A 25,896-nucleotide genomic window follows, 5' to 3' on the forward strand; every position below is an offset into this window, starting at 1 on the left:
TGGCACCGCCCCCACCGCCCTCACCTGGGGGTATTTATTTATTTATTGGTGTCACCAACATCCCCCCACCCCTGGGATTGAACCCAGGATCCCGAGAGCTAAGGGGGGGCTGGGAGCAGTCGGGGGGGGCTCTTGCCCAGTGTGGGGGGATAGTTACGGGAGATACAGACCCCCCAGTCACACGGATCCCCTCCCCCCTCGGCATGCATGTGTCCCCTGTGCCCCCCCCCCCCCGAGTGTGTGGTTCTTCCCCTTAGCACACAGGTCCCCTGTCTTCCCCCCTGGCCCCCCAGGTCACCCCCTTTTCCATTCCCATTGGGGCATGGGAGGCAGGAGCCAGCCCTCAGCCCTAGACTGGGGGGGCATACTCATATACAGTGTGTGTGTATGGGGGGGGCAGGTTTTCAGCAAAGCACCGGGCGGGAGCAGGGTTGTGGAATAGAACCCAGGCGTCCTGATCCCCACCCTACCCCCCAGCATGCCTTTACCAAGCCAAGCCAATAGCTTCCCCCTGCCTGTGTTGGGTGCCCCCCCGCCCTCCTGCCTCCCCACTGACCCCAGGGCCCTTTCTGAGGGGTTGGGGGATCCTGCTGCTGACCCTTGACCCCAGATTCCAAGTTATGGACCAAGGGAAACCAGGGCCTCATCCTTGGGCCTAGCCCCATGTGTGTGTGGGGGGAGAGGGGGAAGGTCCCTATGGCTGGGGAGGAGACAGAGGGGTTTGTCCTTCCCACCCACCCCCAGTGGCCATGGGGGGCTGGGTGTGTTGTGCGTGCTCCCCCCCTGCCCCAAGTGTGTGCTGCGGGGGGGGGGGCCTTACCCTATCTCCCCCTCCACCCCCGTTTGGGGATCGTGTCGTCATGTGACAAAAACAAACTTGATTTAACAAATAAAAACAAAACCAGCCCCGGACAATGTACCGCGCGTTGTGACGGGGGCAGGGGCCAGGTGGGGCAGGGCCCGTGGGGGGAGATGCAGTGTGGCTGGGTGGCAGGGCCGGCAGTGGCTGGCGGGGGGAGTCCCAGCAATGGGGGACAAGGACCAGGCTGGGGTTGCCCAAGGCTGAGGGGCCGGTGGAACTCCCTGCCACTGGACGTGGAGACGACAATACCTGGGTCAGCTGGGAATGGGGGAGGGGGAGGCTGGAGCTGGCTGGGCCAAAAGAATGAGGGGGCACCAGTCACTGCACGATGCCCCCCCCGCCCCCAACCGGCCCCTCCCAGCCCGTCCCGGCCCCCCCCCCCAGTGACGCAGAGCCAGTGTCAGACGCTTTGGCTCTGATTTGTGCCTGGGGGATGAAAGGGGGGGTCATTGTTATGGCAACCAGCAGCTGGCTGTTGCCATGGCAACAGAGGATGACTGTTACTGACGTTGTTGGGCAGAGCCTGAGAACGAGGCTGTAGCGTCCCCGCCCCCAGCGCTGGGATAGAACCCAGGCGTCCTGGCTCCCAGCACCCCCACCCCCACCTCACTGACCAGCCTTAACAGAGCTGGTGGGGGGCTGTGGGTTGGGGGCGAGGAGCATTAACTCAGCCCATCCCTGGGGGCTGCTCTCGGGGCCCCGGCTCAGACCAGGGCTGCCCCAGTGGAGCGGGGGGGGGTCCGTGCCCTCCAAGGGGCCGGAGCCGCCCCCCATATCCTCCCAACAGGCCCTAGCCAGGAGCAGGCCTGGGGAGTGGGGAACTGGGGCAGAGCAAGGGGAGCCTGCGACCAGCCCAGTCCCTGGGGGGGGGGCGTGAGTGGGGCATGGGGGCTCCCTGCAGGGCTCTGCCAGTGAGACCGGGGCTGCTGGGGGCCCACCGAGCCCGGCAGCAGGGCCAAAGCTGAGCTGACCGGACCCCCCTGGTCCCCCTGCCCCCTCACTGGGGGTCGTGCTCCGTCTCTCATACATGGGGATTGGACCCCCCACCCCATAGTGGGAGGTGCCCGGATCTGGGCCAGTGCGATGCGTCCCCCCTCGAGGGGGAGGTGGGGTTCGTGGCCCCCTTCCGAATGGGGCAGCTCGGGGCTCGGCTCCAGGCTCTCCCCCGTGGGCCTAGCCCCCAGGAAAGGTGCAGGGTGTGGGGAGCCCGGCCAGGGGCCACATTCAGGGCCCAGCTGAGAGGGTCAAGTTGGGGTTTGACCCAGCCTGGACCCCACACGTCCCCCCATCCCTACGCCACATGGCTGTCCTCTGGCTCCTGCCCACGGGCTGGGTGCCCCCTGCTGCCATGGGGAGAGGCAGAGTGGGAGGTGCAGGGAGCCCTTGGCACATGGCTTGAGGGGGCAGCAGCCGTGGGGTGCCCCCAGCCTGGCACCTGCGGCCGGGTCCTGCCAGGGCTCTGCCCCCTGACTGCTTGGTGCTGCGGCAATGCCCCGAATCACTGCCCCCAAACCAGCCTTTCCCAGTGTAGCCCCACGGACCTGAGGTGGCTCCCGCCCTGCTGGGGCTGTCGTGCTCCTCGACGATGGGCTGTCACGTTGACAAGCCCGTGGAAAATTTGGTACAAAATCTGCCTTGTGACGTCATGAAGAAGTGGGGGATTTATCACGTTTTTTCCTTGTTTTCCCAGCAGTTTGCATGCAGAGGGGGTGGGACTCAGTTTCCCTGGGTGCTGCGGGTTTAACGAGGGGAGGGGAGAGGGAGTTTGTGGGGACACAGGGCCAGCGAGGGAACTTGGGGCGCCGGCCAATGGCCTGGAGAATGGAGACCCCAGCGCCTGGGGACCTGGGGACCCGGAGTCCAGCTCGGGAGTCGCAGCCAGTTCGGCCAGTGGGAGGACAAGGGGCTGCGGGGACCCCGGTGACCAGAGCAGCCGGGTCCAGCCAGAGCGGCCAGAGGACAGAAGAGGGGAGAGGGGGCCCAGGCAACCTGTTTACCGGGAGAGGAGACAATGGACAGAGGGGGGGCTTGGGGCCGGTGATAGCAGATGCCCAGCAGGGAAGCAGGGGGGCTCGGGGCTAGGGGGAGGGGGCAGGCAGAGTCCCCCTGGATGCAGCGGAGACTGGGCTGGGATGGGGGAGGCCAGGCTGAGGCTGGAGAGTTTCCTGTGCTGTGTTCAGACGCTCACTAACCCCTCCTGTGTTACTATCCCGGGGTCCCCGGGCGATGCTCTGGACCTGCTCCCCATGAAGCCAGGCAGGACTCTGGGGAAGTCTCCTCTCGGGGAGCAGCCTGTCTGCAGGACACACAGCTCACCCGGCTCCACCTTCCTGGGTCTGACCTCGGAGCATTCAGCCTCCTCTGCCCCTCCCTGCGCTTCCCACAGCCAGTCCTCCCAGGCGGGGTCCTGGGGGGGCCAGAGGGTCCTGCCCCCCAACTCCGCAGTCATACGTGACTCTCAGCCAGCCAGTAAAACAGAAGATTTATTAGACGACAGGAACATGGTCTAACACAGAGCTTGTAGGTGCAGAGAACAGGACCCCTCAGCTGGGTCCATTTTGGGGGGCAGTGAGCCAGACAACCCCGTCTGCCCTTCACTCCATGTCCCCAGCGAGCCCCAAACAAAACTCCCCCCAGCCCCTCCTCCTCTGGGCTTTGTCCCTTTCCCGGGCCAGGAGGTCACCGGATTCCTTTGTTCTCCAGCCCTTCAGCTCTCACCTTGCAGGGGAGAAGGGCCCAGGCCATCAGTTGCCAGGAGACAGAGTGTCGACCCTGGCCCTTTGCTCTGCAACAATTACACCCCCTTATCCCACCCCCTAGATACTTAAGAACTGCCTAGGGGAAACTGAGGCACTCCTACAGTATTCAGAGGAAACATTAAGAACCGTCCCACTTCATCACAGTTACGCTGGCTGCGAGTCGCTCAGAGAACAGGGGGCATTATTCCCTCTGGGAGTGGGAGCCCCGGGCATCCAGAGCGAGGGGACTCCCTGAGGGGGCTCTGTGATGCAGCAGGGAGCGGGGAAGATTGACCTGGGGATGTTGCAGGGAGTTTTACTGGGACTGTCTGCACGGGGATGGGATCTCAGGGAGAGACTTCACTGGAGGGATGATACCTGAGCCTGTAACCTGAGCCCAGGAGCGGGGTTGGGTCCAGGTGACACCTTCTGCCCGGTGAAACTGGACAAAGGCTGGAGGAGGAGCCCGGGGGCGGGGGGGGTGGTGGCTGGGTGAGACGGCTGGAGCGGGTCTGAGTTTGGAGCTGGCTGGGGAGACGGGGGGAGGCCCAGAACTGGGGTCTGGGCTCCCTGACCCCCAAGATGGACCTGACTGAGGGGTCCTGTTTCCTGTACCGACAAGCTCTGTTCGGGATTGTTCCTGTCGTCTGATAAACCTTCTGTGTTACTGGCTAGCGGAGAGTCTGGGTGAATCGCAGGAAGTGGGGGGCAGGGCCCTGACTCCCCCACACTCCATGACAGGCCCACAGCAAGAAACTGTGTGCTAAGGCTCCGAGAGGTGCGGCTCCAGGAGGTGGAGGGGCTTAACCCCTGGGAGAAGGTGGACCCCCAAGAAGGGCTGTCGCGCTGAATGGGGTTCCCCCCACGGACTGCACGGGACCAAGAGTGGGCATGACCTCGGAGTCCGTGACAGACGTATCATTCCACGGTATGCATCCGATGAAGTGAGCTGTAGCTCACGAAAGCTCATGCTCAAATAAATTGGTTAATCTCTAAGGTGCCACTAGTACTCCTTTTCTTTTTGCGAATACAGACTAACACGGCTGTTACTCTGAAACCTGTCATTATGCAAGGCACTGCATTTAGCCATATGGACTGGAAATCTATCAACTGCATGAAAAAACTCGTACAGATACAGACAGACATCACCTTCCTCTCCAAATTCAAACAGATGGACATCGTACCAAAAGGACCGAAGGTAAAAAATCCATTACAATCTACATACCACACAGACTATGCTGACAGCTTGTGCCACACGCTCTCAAAGAAACTGCGGAATCACCTGATCAACATCCTCTACAGCAAACAGGGAAAGACAAAGAATGAGCTCTCAGAACTGGATCCTCTCATAAAAAACCAACCTTCCACACAAACGTCCTCCTGGCTGGATTTTACTAAAACTAGACAAGCCATTTACAACACACACTTTGCTTCTCTACAAAAGAAAAAGGACACTAAACTTTCTAAACTACTACATGCCACAAGGGGCCACAACAGTGGTTCCCTTAACCCACCTAGCAATATTGTTAACCTATCCAACTATACTCTCAGCCCAGCAGAAGCAGCTGTCCTATCTCGGGGCCTCTCCTTCTGCCCCTCCACCCCCACGAACATGATACAGTTCTGTGGTGACCTAGAATCCTATTTTCGACGTCTCCGACTCAAGGAATATTTCCAAAATACCTCTGAACAACATACTAATCCACAGAGGTCTCCCTACCAACACTACAGAAAGAAGGATTCTAGGTGGACTCCTCCTGAAGGTCGAGACAGCAAACTGGACTTCTACATAGAGTGCTTCCGCCGACGTGCACGGGCTGAAATTGTGGAAAAGCAGCATCACTTGCCCCATAACCTCAGCCGTGCAGAACACAATGCCATCCACAGCCTCAGAAACAACTCTGACATCATAATCAAAAAGGCTGACAAAGGAGGTGCTGTTGTCATCATGAATAGGTCGGAATATGAACAAGAGGCTGCTCGGCAGCTCTCCAACACGAGTTTCTACAAGCCATTACCCTATGATCCCACTGAGAGTTATCAAAAGAAACTACAGCATTTGCTCAAGAAACTCCCTGAAAAAGCACAAGATCAAATCCGCACAGACATATCCCTGGAACCCCAACCTGGGATATTCTATCTACTACCCAAGATCCATAAACCTGGAAATCCTGGGCGCCCCATCATCTCAGGCATTGGCACCCTGATAGCAGGATTGTCTGGCTATGTAGACTCCCTCCTCAGGCCCTACGCTACCAGCACTCCCAGCTGCCTTCGAGACACCACTGACTTCCTGAGGAAACTTCAATCCATCGGTGATCTTCCTGATAACACCATCCTGGCCACTCTGGATGTAGAAGCCCTCTACACCAACATTCCACACAAAGATGGACTACAAGCCGTCAGGAACACTATCCCCGATAATGTCACGGCTAACCTGGTGGCTGAACTTTGTGACTTTGTCCTTACCCATAACTATTTTACATTTGGGGACAATGTATACCTTCAGATCAGCGGCACTGCTATGGGTACCCGCATGGCCCCACAGTATGCCAACATTTTTATGGCTGACTTAGAACAACACTTCCTCAGCTCTCGTCCCCTAATGCCCCTACTCTACTTGCGCTATATTGATGACATCTTCATCATCTGGACCCATGGAAAAGAAGCCCTTGAGGAATTCCACCATGATTTCAACAATTTCCATCCCACCATCAACCTCAGCCTGGTCCAGTCCACACAAGAGATCCACTTCCTGGATACTACAGTGGGTCACATAAACACCACCCTATACCGGAAACCTACTGACCGCTATTCCTACCTACATGCCTCCAGCTTTCACCCAGACCACACCACACGATCCATCGTCTACAGCCAAGCTCTGCGATACAACCGCGTTTGCTCCAACCCCTCAGACAAACACCTACAAGATCTCTGTCAAGCATTCTTACAACTATAATACCCACCTGCTGAAGTGAAGAAACAGATTGACAGAGCCAGAAGAGTACCCAGAAGTCACCTACTACAGGACAGGCCCAACAAAGAAAATAACAGAACGCCACTAGCCGTCACCTTCAGCCCCCAACTAAAACCTCTCCAACGCATCATCAAGGATCTACAACCTATCCTGAAGGATGACCCAACACTCTCACAAATCTTGGGAGACAAGCCAGTCCTTGCCTACAGACAGCCCCCCAACCTGAAGCAAATACTCACCAACAACCACATACCACACAACAGAACCACTAACCCAGGAACCTATCCTTGCAACAAAGCCCGTTGCCAACTGTGCCCACGTATCTATTCGGGGACACCATCACAGGGCCTAATCACATCAGCCACACGATCAGAGGCTCGTTCACCTGCACATCCACCAATGTGATATATGCCATCATGTGCCAGCAATGCCCCTCTGCCATGTACCTTGGTCAAACTGGACAGTCTCTACGTAAAAGAATAAATGGACACAAATCAGATGTCAAGAATTATAACATTCAAAAACCAGTCGGAGAACACTTCAATCTCTCTGGTCATGCGATTACAGACATGAAAGTTGTGATATTATAACAAAAAAACTTCAAATCCAGACTCCAGCGAGAGACTGCTGAATTGGAATTAATTTGCAAATTGGATACAATTAACTTAGGCTTGAATAGAGACTGGGAGTGGCTAAGTCATTATGCAAGGTAACCTATTTCCCCTTGTTTTTTCCTCCCCCCCCCCCACGTTCTTGTTAAACGCTGGATTTGTGCTGGAAATGGCCCCCCTTGATTATCATACACATTGTAAGGAGAGTGATCACTTTAGATAAGCTATTACCAGCAGTGGGGTGGGGAGAGAGAAAACCTTTTGTAGTGATAAACACCCATTTTTTCATGCTTTGTGTGTATAAAAAGATCTTCTGTATTTTCCACAGTATGCATCCGATGAAGTGAGCTGTAGCTCACGAAAGCTTATGCTCAAATAAATTTGTTAGTCTCTAAGGTGCCACAAGTCCTCCTTTTCTTTTTGCGAATACAGACTAACATGGCTGTTACTCTGAAACCTGTCATTTGAAAACTTGTAATCTGCTTGTCATGGAGTCTGGGGTTCTCTGGCTTTTTGTCCCCAACCACAGCCTCAGGTCGGGTGGACACTGTTCATACAGTTGCTCCAGTACGATCAGTTTAACCAGGTCCTCCTTCATCTGGGCCCCATTCACCCACTTGTGGACATAACCCTCCATGCGGAGGATCAGTCCAGATACGTGACCTCAGGGGTTTTACGCTGACTCCGGAACCTTTTCCGGTACATCACAGAGTCGGCCCAAACTCGCAGAGCGGGCCCTGTTTGAACAGTTCATAGTCCCCTGCCTCTGCCCCTGTCATTCGGCTGTACACCTCCACGGCTTTGGGGTCCAGTAAGGGGGTGAGAAACCGGAGCCTGTCTGCAGGGTCAACCCTGTGCATCTCACAGGCATTCTCAAAGGCCGTCAGGAAGCTATCTATGTCCTCCCCCTCCTTCCGCTGGGCCAGGAGGCACTTATCAAAGCTCCTTGCAGTCCTGGGTCCCCCGTCACTCTCCGCTGTGAGGATCCCCTGCTGGCTGTGGGGGTCACGGTGCCCCCTGGTATTCACTGGGCTCCTTCCAGCCCCTCCCCAGGCATAGGGAGGAGGGGCCTCGGAGTGCCCTTGGCATCCCAGCCAGGACAGACAGGGACCAGCTCCTCCTAGGGATCCTCCTCCTCCAGCTGTGCAATCAGCTGTTCTTTGGTGGACCTCCCTATGCGCAGGCCCCTCTGCCTGCATGGCCGACCAGGTCCCTCATAAGGTGATGGTTATACATCTTCCTGCTGTCCCAAGTGGCTGTGGACTCGCAGGCCTGTGCGCTCTCAGCTCCCCACGGTTTCCAGGAAGAACCCCTCATGTGCCAGCCCTTCTCCAGGTCACCACCTCTCTCCAGGGGGCAACAAACTTCTCCGCCCCTGGAATCGCTCACCAGGGGCACCCCGTTCCTGCAACAGTCCTTCTCTCTCCCAGGGCCAAGCCGCAGACTCCTCCACCCCTGAGACTGCTCACCACAGTCCCCAGGGGGACCCCATTACTGCACAGTCCTTCTCGCTGGTCACACACTCCCAGGGGTTAACCACCCCCCGAAACTGCTCCTCTCTGAGCCATCAGCACACCTGATCCTCGTCAATCCCCCTTCGTGTTACTGCTCTCCAGTCACTTACTGCAGGAAGCACAATCCGCGGGGTGCAGTAGATCCCACCTCTGCCAGCAGTTGTCACGGAGCGTGGGGGAGTCAGCGCCCTGCACCCCTCTTCCTGGGATTCACCGTGACTCTCCGCCAGCCAGTAAAACAGAAGGTTTATTAGACGACAGGAACACAGCCCAAAACAGAGCTTGTAGGTACAGACAACAGGACCCCTCAGTCAGGTCCATCTTGGGGAGTGGGGAGCCCAGACCCCAGTGCTGGGCCTTTCTCCATTTCCCCAGCCAGCTCCAAGCTGAAACCCCCTCCAGCGATCTCCCCCAGCCACAGTCTCTGTCTCCTCCAGACTTTGTCCAGTTTCCCAGGGCATAGAATGATAGAATATCAGGGTTGGAAGGGACCCCAGAAGGTCATCTAGTCCAACCCCCTGCTCGAAGCAGGACCAATTCCCAGTTAAATCATCCCAGCCAGGGCTTTGTCAAGCCTGACCTTAAAAACCTCTAAGGAAGGAGATTCTACCACCTCCCTAGGTAACGCATTCCAGTGTTTCACCACCCTCTTAGTGAAAAAGTTTTTCCTAATATCCAATCTAAACCTCCCCCACTGCAACTTGAGACCATTACTCCTCGTTCTGTCATCTGCTACCATTGAGAACAGTCTAGAGCCATCCTCTTTGGAACCCCCTTTCAGGTAGTTGAAAGCAGCTATCAAATCCCCCCTCCTTCTTCTCTTCTGCAGGCTAAACAATCCCAGTTCCCTCAGCCTCTCCTCATAAGTCATGTGTTCTAGACCCCTAATCATTTTTGTTGCCCTTCGCTGGACTCTCTCCAATTTATCCACATCCTTCTTGTAGTGTGGGGCCCAAAACTGGACACAGTACTCCAGATGAGGCCTCACCAATGTCGAATAGAGGGGAACGATCACGTCCCTCGATCTGCTCGCTATGCCCCTACTTATACATCCCAAAATGCCATTGGCCTTCTTGGCAACAAGGGCACACTGCTGCCTCATATCCAGCTTCTCATCCACTGTAACCCCTAGGTCCTTTTCTGCAGAACTGCTGCCTAGAAGGTGGCAGTAGGTGTCACCTGGCCCCAGCCCCCTCCTGGGCTCAGGTGACAGGCTCAGGTATCGTCCCTCCAGCGAAGCCCCCCTGAGATCCCACCAACGTCCAGTACCAACGCAGCCAGTCCCGGTAAAACTCCCCTGCACCATCCCCAGGTCAATCCTCCTAGCTCCGTCAACCTGCTGAACATCACTGCCCTGGCAAAGTCTGTCTAGGTGAGGTTATAAGCGTCTGCTGCGTAACGTTGCGGTGACTCCTTCCAGCCTTAGCAAGGCAAGTCCCAACCAGTCCTGCAGCGACACACGTGGGCCCCCAGCCAGGCAGCCATGGGATGGCGCGAAAGGGAACTGCTCACTTCATCAGAGGGACAGTTCAACTCGCAGGGCCACAAGCCACGGCCTGGCACCTGCAGCCCAGTCGAAGCATCCACTTTACCTCGCTCCCCCTTCGGCTCTGCCCTGGCCATTGACACCACTCAAGGAACTGAACTGCAGGGTGTGACGAAGTGGGGGCATTTCTTAGTATTTTGCATGAACGCTGTGCGTGCCTCAGTTTCCCTGTGTGCTGTTGTCACGGCTTCCCCGGGCGATGCTCTGGAACTGCTCCCCACGAAGCCCAGCAGGACTCTGGAGAAGTCTCCTCTCTGGGAGCAGCCTGTCTGCAGGACACACAGCTCACCCGGCTCCACCTTCCTGGGTCTGACCTCGGAGCATTCAGCCTCCTCTGCCCCTCCGTGCGCTTCCCACAGCGAGTCCGCTCAGGCGGGGTCCTGGGGAAGCCAGAGGGTCCTGCCCCCCAACTCCGCAGTCAGACGTGGCTCTCAGCCAGCCAGTAACACAGAAGGTTTATTAGGAGACAGGAACATGGTCTAACACAGAGCTTGTAGGTGCAGAGAACAGGACCCCTCAGCTGGGTCCATTTTGGGGGGCAGTGAGCCAGACAACCCCGTCTGCACTTCACTCCTCATCCCCAGCCAGCCCCAAACTGAAACTCTCTCCAGCCCCCCCTCCTCTGGGCTTTGTCCCTTTCCCGGGCCAGGAGGTCACCGGATTCCTTTGTTCTCCAACCCTTTAGCTCTCACCTTGCAGGGGGGAAGGGCCCAGGCCATCAGTGGCCAGGAAACAGGGTGTCGGCCATTCTCTGTGTCCAGACCCCTGCACACACCTGCCCTCTAGGGCTCTGCAACGATCATATACCCTTATCCCACCCCCTAGATACTTAAGAACTGCCTAGGGGAAACTGAGGCACCCCCACACTGTTCAGAGGAGACATTAAGAACAGTCCCACTTCGTCACAGCTGTGCAGGTAACGTGGGGGTGGGGTGGGGTTGTTGTTGCAGGGGACCAGGTGTGACCTTGCCTAGCAGCCGGGACCCCGGACACCAGCCTGGAGATGGGGGACCCAGCAATTGGTGACGGGGAGGCCCAGCCCAGCTTGGGAGCCAGACGGTTCTGGCTGGGGAAGGACACAATGGGCTGCCAGAGGGGAACAAAGGACGGAGGAGAGAGGCCCAGTGACCTGTTTATCTGGGACCGAAGACAAAGGACAGAGGAGGGGCTGGTGGGGGAGGGGATTTAGGGGGTTGGGCTGGGGACAAGGAGCAGCCGCAGCCCATGGGGAGCTGGCTGGGGCTGAGACTGGCCAGGCCCCAGGGCCCCGAGAACTGCCCGGGCTGGGTCCAGACCTTCAATAACCCTCCTGTGTGACGCTGACTGGGAGTCCCTGCAGCTAGAGATCGGGGGGCGGGGGGAGCCCCGGGGGCCCAGAGCGAGGGGACTCTGAGGGGACCCCGGCAGAGCCAGGCTGCTGGGGGCTCGGAGGTGCGGTCCCAGGAGGTGGTGGGGTGCAGGGCTTAAACCCCGAGAGAGCAAGTGGACCCCCAAGAAGGGCTGTTGCACGGGGGGACCAGAGAGCCTGGGGGTGGGAGCCCGGGAGGGGGTCCCAGGCTGGAAGGGGACAAGCCTGTGAAACGTACGGGCCCGTGCAGGGAGACCAGGTCACGCGGCGGAGCAGCTGGCCCGGTACTCCTTGATCTGCCCCGGGGCCCAGGCCTCATGGCTGGCGTCACTCCGCACCCGTCGCCCCGGGGTTACCGCAGGCTCCGTGTTCCCCTCTTAGCCCCCCGGACTGGCTCGCGGGGGGGAGCTGCAGCAGGGACACCCAGGCTGGGGCAGGATCGTTCCCCTTGGACAGACTTTCTGGGGCTGGCTGGGGGCACCCAAAGGTGTACTGCAAGGGTGGCTCTAGTCACAGCAAGGGGGCCACGCGTGGGGGGGGTGATTCCCTGCCTGCCCTGACAGCGGGGCCATTTCATGGGGGGGGGCAGAACTTTAACCACGATTCCTGCTCAGGCACCTGGAAACTCTTGGGTTTTGGCAGATGACTTAGAAATCTCTGAGCGGAGCCGTGGGCTCACGCCTGTCTGGAGAGAGAAAATGAACTGAAGCGGAGCCCGGCCAGCAGCCACGCGAACCCGTCCTGGCAGCCCTGGGCACGTCACTCTGGGGACCCGGGGTTGGGTTATAATTGCCACTCAGAGACGCCCATCTCGGCTGACCCCTGGCACCTCCCCCCGCTCTGGCACCGGACCCCGACCTCCGGCGGAGTCACGGACGGCCCCAACCGCCGGGTTACAGACTCAGGTGACGGACACTTCCCCACGGACACGAGTTTAAACCTGCCCGTGACCCGGGCCCCAGTGCAGAGGAAGGTGAAAACCCGCCGGGGTCTCTGCCATCTCTCCGGGGCAGAATTCCTTCCCAGCCCCAAGCTTGGTGACCAGTTGGACCCTGAGCGTGTGGGCGAGACCCACCAGCTGGCCACGGGGGAAAGGATTCGCTGGGGTAATGCAGAGCCCTCCCCAGCTCGCGTCCATCCCCAGCCCTTGGGGACCTTTGCTCCAGGAGCCGCTGATGGGCCACACGCCATCGCACCACCCCCGCCATCAGCTCATCACGCTCAGTCCCGAAGCCAGTTCGGGGTTTTTTCCCCACTGCTCCAGAACGTCCCTCCTCCGACGGGTCGAACCTTCCCTCAGCCCAGGCCTAAACTCCTTGGTCAGTTTATATCCCTTTGTCCTCTCCCCTCGTGGCGTTCATCCCTCTCATGCATCTACAGAGAGCGAGCCGAGCTCCCCGCAGCCTGCGTCTGGTCAGGCTAAACCAGCCGAGCTCTTCGCGTCTCCTCTCAAGGTCGGTTTTCCAGTCCTGGGATCATCCTAGTGGCCCTTCTCCGCCCGTCCCAGCTTGAATTCATCTTCCTTACACATGGGAGCCCAGCACCGCACCCACTGTTCCAGATGAGTCTCCCCAGGGCCTCGTACGAACACCTCCCTGTCCCCACTGGAAATCCTGCGCCTGGTGCACCCCACGATGGCATTAGCCCTTTTCACGGCCATATCACACTCACAGCTCAGAGTCAGCCTGCGATCAGCGACACACCCAGCGACTCCTCCTCGGCCCCTCCAACTGACACGGCCCCAGCTTAGAGCAAAACATTCTTGCTGTTAGTCCCTAAATGCAGGACTTTTCCCTGTTCAATCTCATCCTCTTTCCGTTACTCCAGTTTACAAGGTTGTCCAGCTCATCTTGTGCAATACTCCGATCCTCCCCCGCACCGCCAATGCCTCCCCACTTTCTGCCATCTGCAAATTTGATTAGCCCATTCCCACACTTTGGGCCAAGGTCAGTAATGAAAACGCGAAATAAGGTTGGTCCCAGAGGGATCCCTGAGGAGCTTCGCCAGTTGCCTGCCTCCAGCCTGGCCGTTCCCCTTTCAGTGCGACCCGTTGTTGTCTCCAGTTCCTTACCCACCTTCCCATTCTCAGATTAATCCCCGGCTTCTCCAGGGTAACCGACAGCCTCTCGCCCGGAACCGTCCCAAGCGCCGTCTGACTGCAGGGGGCCTGGAGCGACGGCATTTCCTCCCCCCGAGACCCCCGCGCTCGGCTCCGCGAACAACACCAGCGACCGTCACAGCTCGAATCCCGCCACCGAAACCACCGGACAAAGACCGACGCTCCCTCTCCGCATTTCCGCGACTCCCTCTCTGCCGGTCCCCGAGCTTGGAACGGCTCCTCCCACGTCAGGAGCCCCCCTGCGGGCCCTCTGGCCTGGGAATCACCTGGTCACCCACAGGTCTGGCCCCTGGCTGCATCGTGCGCTCAGGCTGCCTGTCTGAGGGTTGCGTCGGGGGCCCCCCACGTCCCCCTAGCTCCGCCATGAGCACGAGGCGCCGGCTCCTGCGGACAAGGCTGGGGCTGTGAATCTGTGGGGGTCACCCTGGCTGCAATGCATGTGGCTGGTCGGGGGCCCACATGGGTAGTGGGGGGGCCTTGCGGCCGGCCGAGCAGGGTAACAGGCACCCCCGGCTGGGGAATGAAGGGGTCACCGTGGTTCAATGGGCCAGACTGGACCTGGGGAACCTCTTGTGCCCCCGACTGCCCCCAGCCCCTCACTCCCGCTGCCCTCAGGCCCAGCCCCACCTGCCCAGCCCCCAGGCCACGCCCCAGGAGGCATCACGGCCCCCCGCCAGGGTTTGCGCGCGGCTCTGAAGACAATTCAGGGGGTTTCCACAGGGGCCGGGGCCCCAAAGCCAAGGGAGGGACAGGTCTCTTGGGGGCACTGGACGGGCGCAGGGGGACCCATTTGCTGCCCCCCCCCGCGCACTCCCAACCCCACATGGCAGCCAGCTCCACTCCCCAACACTGCCTTTAATGGGGAAAGACACAGACACAGAGTCACTCCTGGGGGTGAAATGGGGGGCGGGGTGACCCCAGCCCGGGCAGCAGTGCGGGAAGCCCAGGGTCAAATTGACAGTGTGAGGAAACGGGGGACCGTGAAAGCGACACCCTGGTCCGGAGCAGGACCCCTACAGTGGGGGACTTTGGGGGCTGGGGAAATCAGGTGGGAACTCCAGAAGAGGGGAGCCCAGAAAGGGAGAAGTGGGGGGATCCGGGGATGTCTGGGAGGTTGGTAGAAATGGCAGCAAAGAGTGACCATGATCTGGCGGGTCCCTGCCCCCCCAGGGGGTGCTGCCAGAAGGGGGACTGGCAAGGGGGCCCCAGAACCCCAGCAGGTGCTGCCAGAAGAGGGGCTGGCAAGGGGGCCCCAGAACCCCCATCACACAGGCTCCATCTGCAGCTCATCAGCCTCCCCTGACTCCAGCTCATGGAAGGCAGCGTGGGAGCCGATCACCACCAGGGTGGCACCTGCCGGGGGCGACAGAGAGACGGGGGTATCAGGGAGACAGCGACACCGTCCCCCCACTGCCCGCCATAGACCCCCAGCTCCGCCTGCCCTCCCCCGCTGCCCCCCATAGACCCCAGCTGCCCCAGCTCCGCCTCCCCTCCCCCACTGCACCCCATATATGGCCCAGATTTCCAGCCCCTCTCCTCCTGCTGTTGCATCTCAGCTCCTCAGCCCCTCCCGCTCTGCACCCCAGTTCCGTAGCCCCTCTGCCACCAGCCCTCCCCAGTGCCCCCAACCCCCCCCAGCTGCCCCTCAATCCCCCTCCCTCTGCTGCACCCCGCACCCCAGTCAATCTGCCCCCCAAACCTCCCCCACTGACCCCCCGACTGCCTGGAGAGGAACAGCCCACGGGGGGGGGGGTGTCTCCCCTCCCCCACACTGAGCTCTTTCTGCAGGGTCTGTGCCCCAAACGCCCCCCTGACAAGCCTCCACAGGCAGCAGCTGATGGGGGCTGGGAAGAGGGGAGGGGTTACACCCCGGAGCGGGGGAGGGGGTCACTCACCCAGCACCCAGAAGACGGCAGATCCGGCCCCCGCCAGCCAGAAGAAGGGGAAGGAGACACCCCCAGCCAGGCCGTACTGGTGAGCCGTGCTGAGCTCCCGGCCTGGGGGGGAGAGAGAGAAAGGGGGGCTGAGGGGGAGCCCAGACAGTCCCCCCAAGGCAGCCCCCCACCCTGGGGCCGGATGGGAGCCGGCGCCCCCTGGAGGGGATGGGCTCTGGGCCCCCGCAAGCCAGCCCCCCACCCTGGGGCCGGATGGGAGCCGGAGCCCCCTGGAGGGGACGGGCTCTGGGCCCCCGCAAGCCAGGCCCCCACCCTGGGGTTGGATGGGAGCCAGCGCCCCCAGAGGGGACGGGCCCCGCCTCCGCAAGCCAGCCCCCCACCCTGGGGCCGGATGGGAGCCAGCGCCCCCTGGAGGGGACGGGCTCTGGGCCCCCGCAAGCCAGCCCCCCACCCTGGGGCCGGATGGGAGCCAGCGCCCCCTGGAGGGGACGGGCTCTGGGCTCCCGCAAGCCAGCCCCCCACCCTGGGGCCGGATGGGAGCCTGCGCCCCCTGGGGGGACGGGCTCTAGGCCCCCGCAAGCCAGCCCCCCACCCTGGGGCCGGATGGGAGCCTGCGCCCCCTGGGGGGACAGGCTCTAGGCCCCCGCAAGCCAGCCCCCCACCCTGGGGCCGGATGGGAGCTGGCGCCCCCAGAGGGGTGGGCCCGGGCCCCCACTCACCGAACAGCACCAGGCGGGACTGCTGGGTTCGCAGGTAGATGAGGTAACAGGCCCCGAAGAAGACAGCCAGCGCCACGAGGAGCAGGGGGGAGGTGATCCTGGGGGGCAAGGGCAGAGGGTTGGGGGGGCCATGGCCTCCATACGCTGTCCCCCCTGGCTTACCCATGTTCCCTCGTTTCACCCCCCCATCACTGTCATGTACAGACCTCCCCAGCTCCTGCCTGCCCATCCGAGAGGCCCCCGCCCCCAGGCTCAGCCCCCCCCGGCAGCCTTCGCAGAACCAGCCGATTCCAGGGCCCCCTCCGGCCCCCTTCCACCAGCGCCCCTGGGCCCTGATCCACCTGCCCCGCCCCCCTGCACCCCATCCACTGCCCCCTGCCCCGGTCCACCTGCCCTGCCCCCTGCTGCCCCCGGCCACTGCCCCCTGCTGCCCCCGTCCACTGCCCCCTGCCCCTGGTCCACCCTCCACTGCCCCCCTGCCCCGGTCCACCTGCCCTGCCCCCTGCCCCTGGTCCACCTGCCCTGCCCCCTGCTGCCCCCGTCCACTGCCCCCTGCCCCTGGTCCACCCTCCACTGCCCCCCTGCCCCGGGCCCTGGGCCCTGATCCACCTGCCCCGCCCCTCTGCACCCCATCCACTGCCCCCTGCCCCGGTCCACCTGCCCTGCCCCCCGCTGCCCCCGTCCACTGCCCCCTGCCCCTGGTCCACCTGCCCTGCCCCCCGCTGCCCCCGTCCACTGCCCCCTGCCCCTGGTCCACCTGCCCTCCCCCCCGCTGCCCCCGTCCACTGCCCCCTGCCCCTGGTCCACCCTCCACTGCCCCCCTGCCCCGGGCCCTTGTCCACCTGCCCTGCCCCCCTGCCACCCCCGTCCACTGCCCGCTGCCCCCGGCTCACAGGCAGTAGAGGACGAGGCCCAGGAAGACGAGGACGTAGTTGCTCTGGAAATACTCCACGTTCCGCGCCAGGCGCTGGCAGACCTCCCCCAAGTTCCGGGGCTTCCCGAACCGGCGCTGGTCCGCGAAGGTGGCCCAGGGGCGCAGGGCGGCCCGACGCTGCTCCAGCCACTTCTTGGCGGGGCCCTGGGGCAGCAGGGCCGGGATGGAGATCCTGGGGCCGGGGGGAGAGACGGGGCCCCTGAGAGTCAGAGCGCCCCCCATGGCGCCCCCACGGCGCCCCCTACTGAGCCCCCAGCCCCGCCCCACGCCCCACGGCAGCCCCTACTGAGCCGCCAGCCCCGCTCCCCGCCCCACGGCTCCCTACTGAGCCCCCAGCCCCGCTCCCCGCCCCATGGCTCCCTACTGAGCCCCCAGCCCCGCCCCACGCCCCACGGCAGCCCCTACTGAGCCGCCAGCCCCGCCCCCCGGCGCCCCCTACTGAGCCCCCAGCCCCGCTCCCCGCCCCATGGCTCCCTACTGAGCCCCCAGCCCCGCCCCACGCCCCACGGCAGCCCCTACTGAGCCCCCAGCCCCGCTCCCCGCCCCCCGGCGCCCCCTACTGAGCCCCCAGCCCCGCTCCCCGCCCCATGGCTCCCTACTGAGCCCCCAGCCCCGCCCCACGCCCCACGGCAGCCCCTACTGAGCCGCCAGCCCCGCCCCCCAGCGCCCCCTACTGAGCCGCCAGCCCCGCTCCCCGCCCCACGGCGCCCCCTACTGAGCCCCCAGCCCTGCTCCCCGCCCCACGGCGCCCCCTACTGAGCCGCCAGTCCCGCTCCCCGCCCCACGGCTCCCTACTGAGCCGCCAGCCCCGCTCCCCGCCCCACGGCTCCCTACTGAGCCGCCAGCCCCGCCCTCCGCCAGCCCCTACTGAGCCGCCAGCCCCGCTCCCCGCCCCACGGCGCCCCCTACTGAGCCGCCAGCCCCACTCCACACCCCACGGCGCCCCCTACTGAGCCCCCAGCCCCACTCCCTGCCCCACGGTGCCCCCTACTAAGCCCCCAGCCCCTCTCCCCGCCCCACGGCGCCCCCTACAGAGCCCCCAGCCCCGCTCCCCGCCCCAAGGCGCCCCCTACTGAGCCGCCAGCCCCGCTCCCCGCCCCACGGCACCCCCTACAGAGCCGCCAGCCCCGCTCCCCGCCCCACGGCGCCCCCTACTGAGCCGCCAGCCCCGCTCCCCGCCCCACGGCTCCCTACAGAGCCCCCAGCCCCACCCCACGCCCCATGGCTCCCTACTGAGCCCCCAGCCCCGCCCCACGCCCCACGGCAGCCCCTACTGAGCCGCCAGCCCCGCCCCCCGGCGCTCCCTACTGAGCCGCCAGCCCCGCTCCCCGCCCCACGGCGCCCCCTACTGAGCCCACAGCCCCGCTCCCCGCCCCACGGCGCCCCCTACTGAGCCGCCAGTCCTGCTCCCCGCCCCACGGCTCCCTACTGAGCCGCCAGCCCCGCCCTCCGCCAGCCCCTACTGAGCCGCCAGCCCCGCTCCCCGCCCCACGGCGCCCCCTACTGAGCCGCCAGCCCCACCCCACGCCCCACGGCGCCCCCTACTGAGCCCCCAGCCCCGCTCCCCGCCCCACGGTGCCCCCTACTGAGCCCCCAGCCCCACTCCCCGCCCCACGGCGCCCCCTACAGAGCCCCCAGCCCCGCTCCCCGCCCCAAGGCGCCCCCTACTGAGCCGCCAGCCCCGCTCCCCGCCCCACGGCGCCCCCTACAGAGCCGCCAGCCCCGCTCCCCGCCCCACGGCGCCCCCTACAGAGCCGCCAGCCCCGCTCCCCGCCCCACGGCTCCCTACAGAGCCCCCAGCCCCGCTCCCTGCCCCACGGCGCCCCCTACTGAGCCACCAGCCCCGCTCCCTGCCCCACGGCGCCCCCTACTGAGCCCCCAGCCCCGCTCCCCGCCCCACGGCGCCCCCTACTGAGCCCCCAGCCCCGCTCCCCGCCCCACGGCGCCCCCTACTGAGCCCCCAGACCGGCTCCCCGCCCCACAGCTCCCTACTGAGCCGCCAGCCCCGCTCCCCGCCCCACGGCTCCCTACTGAGCCGCCAGCCCCGCCCCACGGCGCCCCCTACTGAGCCCCCAGCCCCGCTCCCCGCCGCCCCCTACTGAGCCGCCAGCCCCGCTCCCCGCCCCACGGCGCCCCCTACTGAGCCGCCAGCCCCGCTCCCCGCCCCACGGCGCCCCCTACTGAGCCGCCAGCCCCGCCCCCCGCCCCACGGCGCCCCCTACTGAGCCGCCAGCCCCGCCCCCCGCCCCCCTACTGAGCCGCCAGCCCCGCCCCCCGCCCCACGGCGCCCCCTACTGAGCCCCCAGCCCCGCTCCCCGCCCCACGGCAGCCCCTACTGAGCCGCCAGCCCCGCCCCCCGGCGCTCCCTACTGAGCCCCCAGCCCCGCTCCCCGCCCACGGCAGCCCCTACTGAGCCGCCAGCCCCGCTCCCCGCCCCCCGGCGCCCCCTACTGAGCCCCCAGCCCCGCTCCCCGCCCACGGCAGCCCCTACTGAGCCGCCAGCCCCGCCCCACGGCGCCCCCTACTGAGCCCCCAGCCCCGCTCCCCGCCCCACGGCGCCCCCATCACCCCGCTGGGGCGGTCGCAGCTCCCTACTTGGTGCCGAGGGGTCCCGCAGCCTCGTGCTCGGCGGGCGGGGTGAAGGGATGCTCCGAGCCCGCTTTCCCGGCCATGGTGCTCGGCGCCCGGGGGCTGCGGAGAGAGGGGGGGCAGGACGTGAAACCAGGCGCCGGCCCCCCCCCGCCGCCCCCGGGGGCTGGCTGGCTGCCGGGGGAGGGGACTGGGGCGCCCGGGCGGGGGGAGGATGCAGGAGGGAGGCGGGATGCTGCATCCCGGGTTGCCATGGCGACGGCTGCCCTCACCTGCCCTGGTCCCGCGCGGCCGGGCGACCCTCGACGTGGCAAGCGGGACGGAGGGGCGGGGGACACAGCGGAACTTTGGGGCGGGGGAGCGGTGCATGCCGGGAAATGGAGTCCGGGCAGCAAAGGCTTGTGGGAGGTGGAGTCCAGCTCCCCTCCCCCCACCGAGCAGGAGGGGCCCGTGGGGTGTGGGGGTGTAGGCCCCTCCAGGCCTATGCTGGGGCGATGCGGGGCGTGGTCTCGGGGACGAGCTGTGGGGTCTGGGGGGGCCGTGGGGGGGCTCAGAGCGCCCCCCCCCGCACGGCGCTATGGGGCGCAGTGATGCGGGGCAGGAGGGAGGTTAGAGGGCTTCGGAGTGGGGGGGTGTCAACCCCTTCCTTTATTGGAACGGCTCTTATGCAAATTATTTAATGGCCTCATTTGCATGTATGCAAATAAACGGGCACCCTTTTGACAGCTAGCTCTCAACTTTCCCTGCCAAGCTGCAGGTGGATGGGGGGAGAGGCCAGCAGCCTGGACCCCCATAACTGGCCCCAGCCCCCCATTCCCTGCTCTCACTGATGTGGGGGTGCAGAACCTGCATCTGGCTCCTGCTTCCCTGGACAGCCCCCTCTGTAGCCGCCCTCCCCCACCAAAAGGGGGGTGGTCCCTGGGGCCACACGTGTCTGCCCAAGCTGTACAGGAGCAGGGGGCAGAGACCCCCCCAACCCCTCTGCCTCCTCCCATAGAGAAGGCCAGAAGGGACCATTAGAGCAGCCCGTGTGAGTCCCCCCCTGCACCCCATCTATAGTAATGTCACCACTTAATTGCCCCCCATAAGGGTCTGGCTGCAGCAGGAGGGGCCACGAACAAGTCCCAGGGTCCATGGCACGTCCTACGGCCCCAGCCCACCGACAGCGGCTTCGCACCTGGGACCTTGGCGGCCCTTAAAAAATCCAGATGTGCCCATTGCCCGGCAAAAACCTGCAGCACCATCTGTGAGGGCGCGGCTTCCCCCTTAGCGAGCCCCATGCATGTGTGCACTTGTACCCGTAACTTGCTGCCCAGTGCATGTGTGTGCTTCTACCCTTAACTCTCCCCCCAATCTGTGTGCACCTGTACCCTTAACTTGCCCCCTTCCTGTGTGTGTGCATCTGTACCCTTAACTCACTTCCCCAGGGTGCACCTGTACCCTTAACTCTCCCCTGTGCGTGCACCTGTACCTTTAACTGCCCCCTGTTTTGTGTGACTGTACCCTAAACTCCCCCCCAGGGCGTGCACCTGTATTCTTAACTCCTCCCGGTACGTGTGCGCCTGTACCCTTAACTCTCCCCTCAGTGTGCTTGTAGCCGTAACTCTGCCCCCGGTGTCTGTGCACCTGTACGCTTTCCCCCTCGCCGGTGGGTGAGCCTGTACCCTTAACTCTCCCCTCAGTGTGCTTGTAGCCGTAACTCTGCCCCCGGTGTCTGTGCACCTGTACGCTTTCCCCCTCGCCGGTGGGTGAGCCTGTACCCTTAACTCTCCCCTCAGTGTGCTTGTAGCCGTAACTCTGCCCCCGGTGTCTGTGCACCTGTACGCTTTCCCCCTCGCCGGTGGGTGAGCCTGTACCCTTAACTCTCCCCTCAGTGTGCTTGTAGCCGTAACTCTGCCCCCGGTGTCTGTGCACCTGTACGCTTTCCCCCTCGCCGGTGGGTGAGCCTGTACCCTTAACTCTCCCCTCAGTGTGCTTGTAGCCGTAACTCTGCCCCCGGTGTCTGTGCACCTGTACGCTTTCCCCCACGCCGGTGGGTGCGCCTGTACCCTTAACTCTCCCCCATCTGCGTTCACCTGTACTCCGCGGTGAGCTGAAGCCCGAACCGGTTGTTAAATGTAGAAGCCCTTTTAGAACCGGTTGTCCCGTGAGAGCTTCTAAATTTAACCACCCAAAGTGGCGCCTTAGGCACCGGCTCCACGGGTGCTCCAGCCCTGGAGCCCCCACGGGGAAAATTTGGTGGGTGCAGAGCCCGCACCGCCAGCCCCCCGCCCCACCCCCGGCCCCAGCTCACCTCCGCTCCCCCTCCCCCTCCTGCCCTACGCCGCCCGCTCTGCTTCTGACCTGGAGCGGGTGGGGTGGGGGCACGAGGAGGGCCGCCCACACCGCAGCACATAACTCGGGGGGGGGGCCCGCAGGGGAACCGCCCGCCCCAGCTCCCCTCCGCCTCCCTCGGCCTGAGCGCGAAGCCGCCACCTGTTTCTCAGCCCCCCCTCCCCCCCCGGCTTCCCGCCGAAGAGCTGATTCGCGGGAAGCCGGGCGGGGCGGAGAAGCCGAGCGGGGCGGTGCGTTCAGGGGAGGAGGCAGAGAGGAGGTGAGCTGGGGCCGGGCACGGGGCGGGGAGCTGCCGGTGGGGGCTCTGCACCCTCCAAATTTTCCCATGGGGGCTCCAGCCCCAGAGCACCCAGGGAGTCGGTGCCTAAGGCACCACTTTTGATGTGATCAGCAGGGGGAGCGGCCGCTCCCCTGGCTCCCCCCCAGCTATGCTCCCCCACCCCTAGGAGCCAGAGGGACCTGCCGGACGCTTCCTGGGAGCTGCCCCAGGTAAGCACCGCCGGGACTCCCCCCCTTGCCCCCCGGCAGGTCCCTCTGGCTCTTAGGGGCAGGGTGGGCACCCACTACAGTGGCCCATGAGACCCTCCTGCCCGGTTCTGGGGGCAGTCATGGGACAGGGGAGGGGGGTGGATGGGACAGGGGTCCGGGGGTGTGTGTCAAGGAACGCGGGGAGGTTGGATGGGGCAGGAGTCCCTGGGGGCAGGGGTGGGCAACGACCCCCTCGGGGGGTGAGGAGGGAACCCGATGTTAAGATTTTGGCAGCTCATCAGTGCCTGTACCCTTAACTCCCCCCTCGGTGTGTGCACGCCTGTACCCTTAACTCTCCCCATGTGGTGCACTGTAGTTATCTCTGCCCCATATGCCTATTTATCTAATATTTTTCATTCCCCCCCCAGCCACATCCTCCCGCCGCCCCCAAGGATGCAGCGTGTGGGGCCCCACTAATAAACACAGGCTACTGCAAAGAGGTTGGGAGGTTATTTATTTAGGGGGTTTGGGGGTGGGGGTGGGGGCTCCTCCACTGTCCCTGTGCTCCTCCCCAGGCAGGGGAGGGGGGGCAAGAGATTTTCTTCCAGCTGCAGCGACAGTTCAGAGCCCTCTAGCCGGAGCCGGGGGTCCCCTGGCCCATCATCTCCGGTGCGACAGCTCCCGGGACAGCTGGCAAAGGCCGCAGGGCCCACAGCAGGCCATGACGAGCCAGTCGTCGCAGATACTGCCCTGTGGGGAGAGAGGGGTTAGCGGGGCAGGCGGGGCCCCTCTGGGCACAGATTTATAGGCTATAAGCCAGACGTGCCTGGAAGAGCCGGGCGTTGGCATGAAGTCGTTATGAACGTCACCAATACCGCCCGGCAGGCAGCGCCCGGCCTCACACAGGCCCTGGTCACGGACCTCGCCACGGGGGGGTGAAAAGTGGGAAAAGAAACCCTAGCATTGGGAAAACCAGCCAACCCCCCCCCCGCCCCCTGCCCCAGCACCGGAGAACCCAGCCCAGCCCCGTGGGAGTTGTCCCAGTGGCTGGTTCCCCACCTGGGGAGGAATTTTCACCTTCTTTCGAGTTGGAATTTGTCCAGCTCTGCACCAACACGGGGGAGTGACGGCGTTGATCTTTCCTGCCGCTTACGTGTGACTCAGTTTCCCTCTTCGGTTACCAGCCTGAGCACACAGGGCTCAGCCCCACGTCCCCAGCATTGGCATTGTTCAGCTAGCAACGGCTGGGCCATGGGCAGACGTGCCCAGGCTGGCTCCATCCGGGGCAGGAGGTTTTACTCCTCACCAGGTCAGTGCCGCTGGCCGAGTGGGGAGGGGGCAGGTGGGGGCTGGGCCCCTGCAGGGCTGGGGTGTGGGCTGGAGAGGTCACACTTAGCTTGAGGGGGAGCGCGCTGGGGTGGAGAAACCCGGCTCTGGTTGGAAACTGCCCCCGGTCCCCCCCGGCCTCACCTCGATGTGGTACCGTTCCCGTACCCCTGTGCGCAGGGCCAGCAGGGTGCCCGGCAGGCAGGGCAGGAGGCAGGACTCGCCGAAGTCCTGGGACACCTGGGAGGCCAGGATGCAGGGCACAAAGGTACCGCAGAGACCTGTGGGGGGGCATTACAGAGCTAAAAACTGGGACCCCTGCCCCCGAGTCTCCCCATAACCCCCACTGGGAACCCCTCCCCCGACATCTCCACCTCAGAACCCCCCCAGCCTCCCCACAGCCCCCCCCGGGAACCCCCCTCCCCCGACATCCCCCCCAACCCCGCTGGGCCCCCCCCCACTCACACACGCCCATGTCTGCGAAGCAGTCGCACGTCCCGGAGCTCCAGGCGCTGGAGGTGCCGTAGGAGTAGCTGGTTTGCACCCGGCCGGGCTGCACGGTCTCCGCCTGATAGGCCATGGTGCAGCCTGGGGGCACACGGGGGTGTCAGCCCGGACTGGACCCCCCAAACCCTCCCCAGTCACCTAAGGGGTGCAGCCAACCGAGCCCCAGCTGCCTGAGCCAGGGAGAGCCCCGGGGAAGAGGGGAACACGGGGGGCTGAGGGGACACCGGCCAGGGCAGGGACAGATTGTGGAGCTGGAGACAAGGGGCTGAACCCCACCCCCCTGGCACTCCCCTGAGCAGCCCAGCTCCTGATTCAGCTCTTGGCGATTCTCCAGCCCCCAGGGCCCCCCCCTGGCAAGTCTGGGCAGGGGGGAAACGCCCGGCGGTGACGGAGGTGCGGGGGCGTGTGGGGAGGTCACACCCCGGGGCAAACAAACAATGAACTGGAGGATCTTTACTGCAATTTGGGGGAGGGGAGCCCGGGGCTGGGGGAGCAGGGGCTGTGGGTCGGGAGTGAGGGGCACCGGATGAACAGGGGTTGTGCTCTTGCCAGGCCATGATGTGGGGTTCAGGCAGCTGAGCTAACGAATCAAACCGAGACAGAAACCCGAGGCTGCGGCCGAAACTGAAAAGCAGGCGAATGTCCCAGAGTCCTCAGGCCCTGCCCCAAGAGACCCCTGCCCAGCTCTGCTGGTGCCCCTCACTCCTGACCCACAGCCCCCTACTAGGCCGGCCCTGCCCCGCCCCCCCCAGCTCTGCTGGTGCCCCTCACTCCCAACCTGCAGCCCCCTGCTAGGCCAGCCCTGCCCCCCACAGCTCTGCCGGTGCCCCTCACTCCCGACCCGCAGCCCCCTGCTAGGCCGTCCCTGCCCCCCCAGCTCTGCCGGTGCCCCTCACTCCCGACCCGCAGCCCCCTGCTAGGCCGTCCCTGCCCCCCCAGCTCTGCCGGTGCCCCTCACTCCCGACCCGCAGCCCCCTGCTAGGCCGGCCCTGCCCCCCACAGCTCTGCCGGTGCCCCTCACTCCCGACCCGCAGCCCCCTGCTAGGCCGGCCCTGCCCCCCACAGCTCTGCCGGTGCCCCTCACTCCCGACCCGCAGCCCCCTGCTAGGCCAGCCCTGCCCCCCACAGCTCTGCCGGTGCCCCTCACTCCCAACCCGCAGCCCCCTGCTAGGCCAGCCCTGCCCCCCACAGCTCTGCCGGTGCCCCTCACTCCTGACCCGCAGCCCCCTGCTAGGCCGTCCCTGCCCCCCCAGCTCTGCCGGTGCCCCTCACTCCCGACCTGCAGCCCCCTGCTAGGCCAGCCCTGCCCCCCACAGCTCTGCCGGTGCCCCTCACTCCCGACCCGCAGCCCCCTGCTAGGCCGTCCCTGCCCCCCCAGCTCTGCCGGTGCCCCTCACTCCCGACCTGCA

The 25,896-nt window shown here is 64.2% G+C and overlaps 2 protein-coding genes across 2 annotated transcripts; both read right to left on the reverse strand.

Annotated features, from left to right (window-relative positions):
• Positions 1-14,550: 14,550 nt before the first annotated feature.
• On the reverse strand, positions 14,551-20,204 carry RABAC1 (Rab acceptor 1). Its single transcript, XM_077840999.1, has 6 exons — positions 20,125-20,204; positions 19,859-19,954; positions 17,223-17,435; positions 16,330-16,427; positions 15,611-15,712; positions 14,551-15,068 (listed from the first exon to the last, which is right to left on the reverse strand). The coding sequence occupies exons 2-6, from the start codon at positions 19,933-19,935 to the stop codon at positions 14,980-14,982; spliced, it is 579 nt and encodes a 192-aa protein (XP_077697125.1). The 5' UTR covers positions 19,936-19,954; positions 20,125-20,204; the 3' UTR covers positions 14,551-14,979.
• A 3,110-nt stretch (positions 20,205-23,314) lies between these two features.
• CNFN (cornifelin) lies at positions 23,315-24,560 on the reverse strand. The gene is made up of 3 exons (XM_077841572.1): positions 24,446-24,560; positions 24,125-24,261; positions 23,315-23,404 (listed from the first exon to the last, which is right to left on the reverse strand). The coding sequence occupies exons 1-3, from the start codon at positions 24,558-24,560 to the stop codon at positions 23,315-23,317; spliced, it is 342 nt and encodes a 113-aa protein (XP_077697698.1).
• Between the last annotated feature and the right edge of the window lie 1,336 nt (positions 24,561-25,896).

This window comes from Eretmochelys imbricata, chromosome 24, assembly GCF_965152235.1.
Source record: "Eretmochelys imbricata isolate rEreImb1 chromosome 24, rEreImb1.hap1, whole genome shotgun sequence".
Lineage (NCBI taxonomy): Eukaryota > Metazoa > Chordata > Testudines > Cheloniidae > Eretmochelys > Eretmochelys imbricata.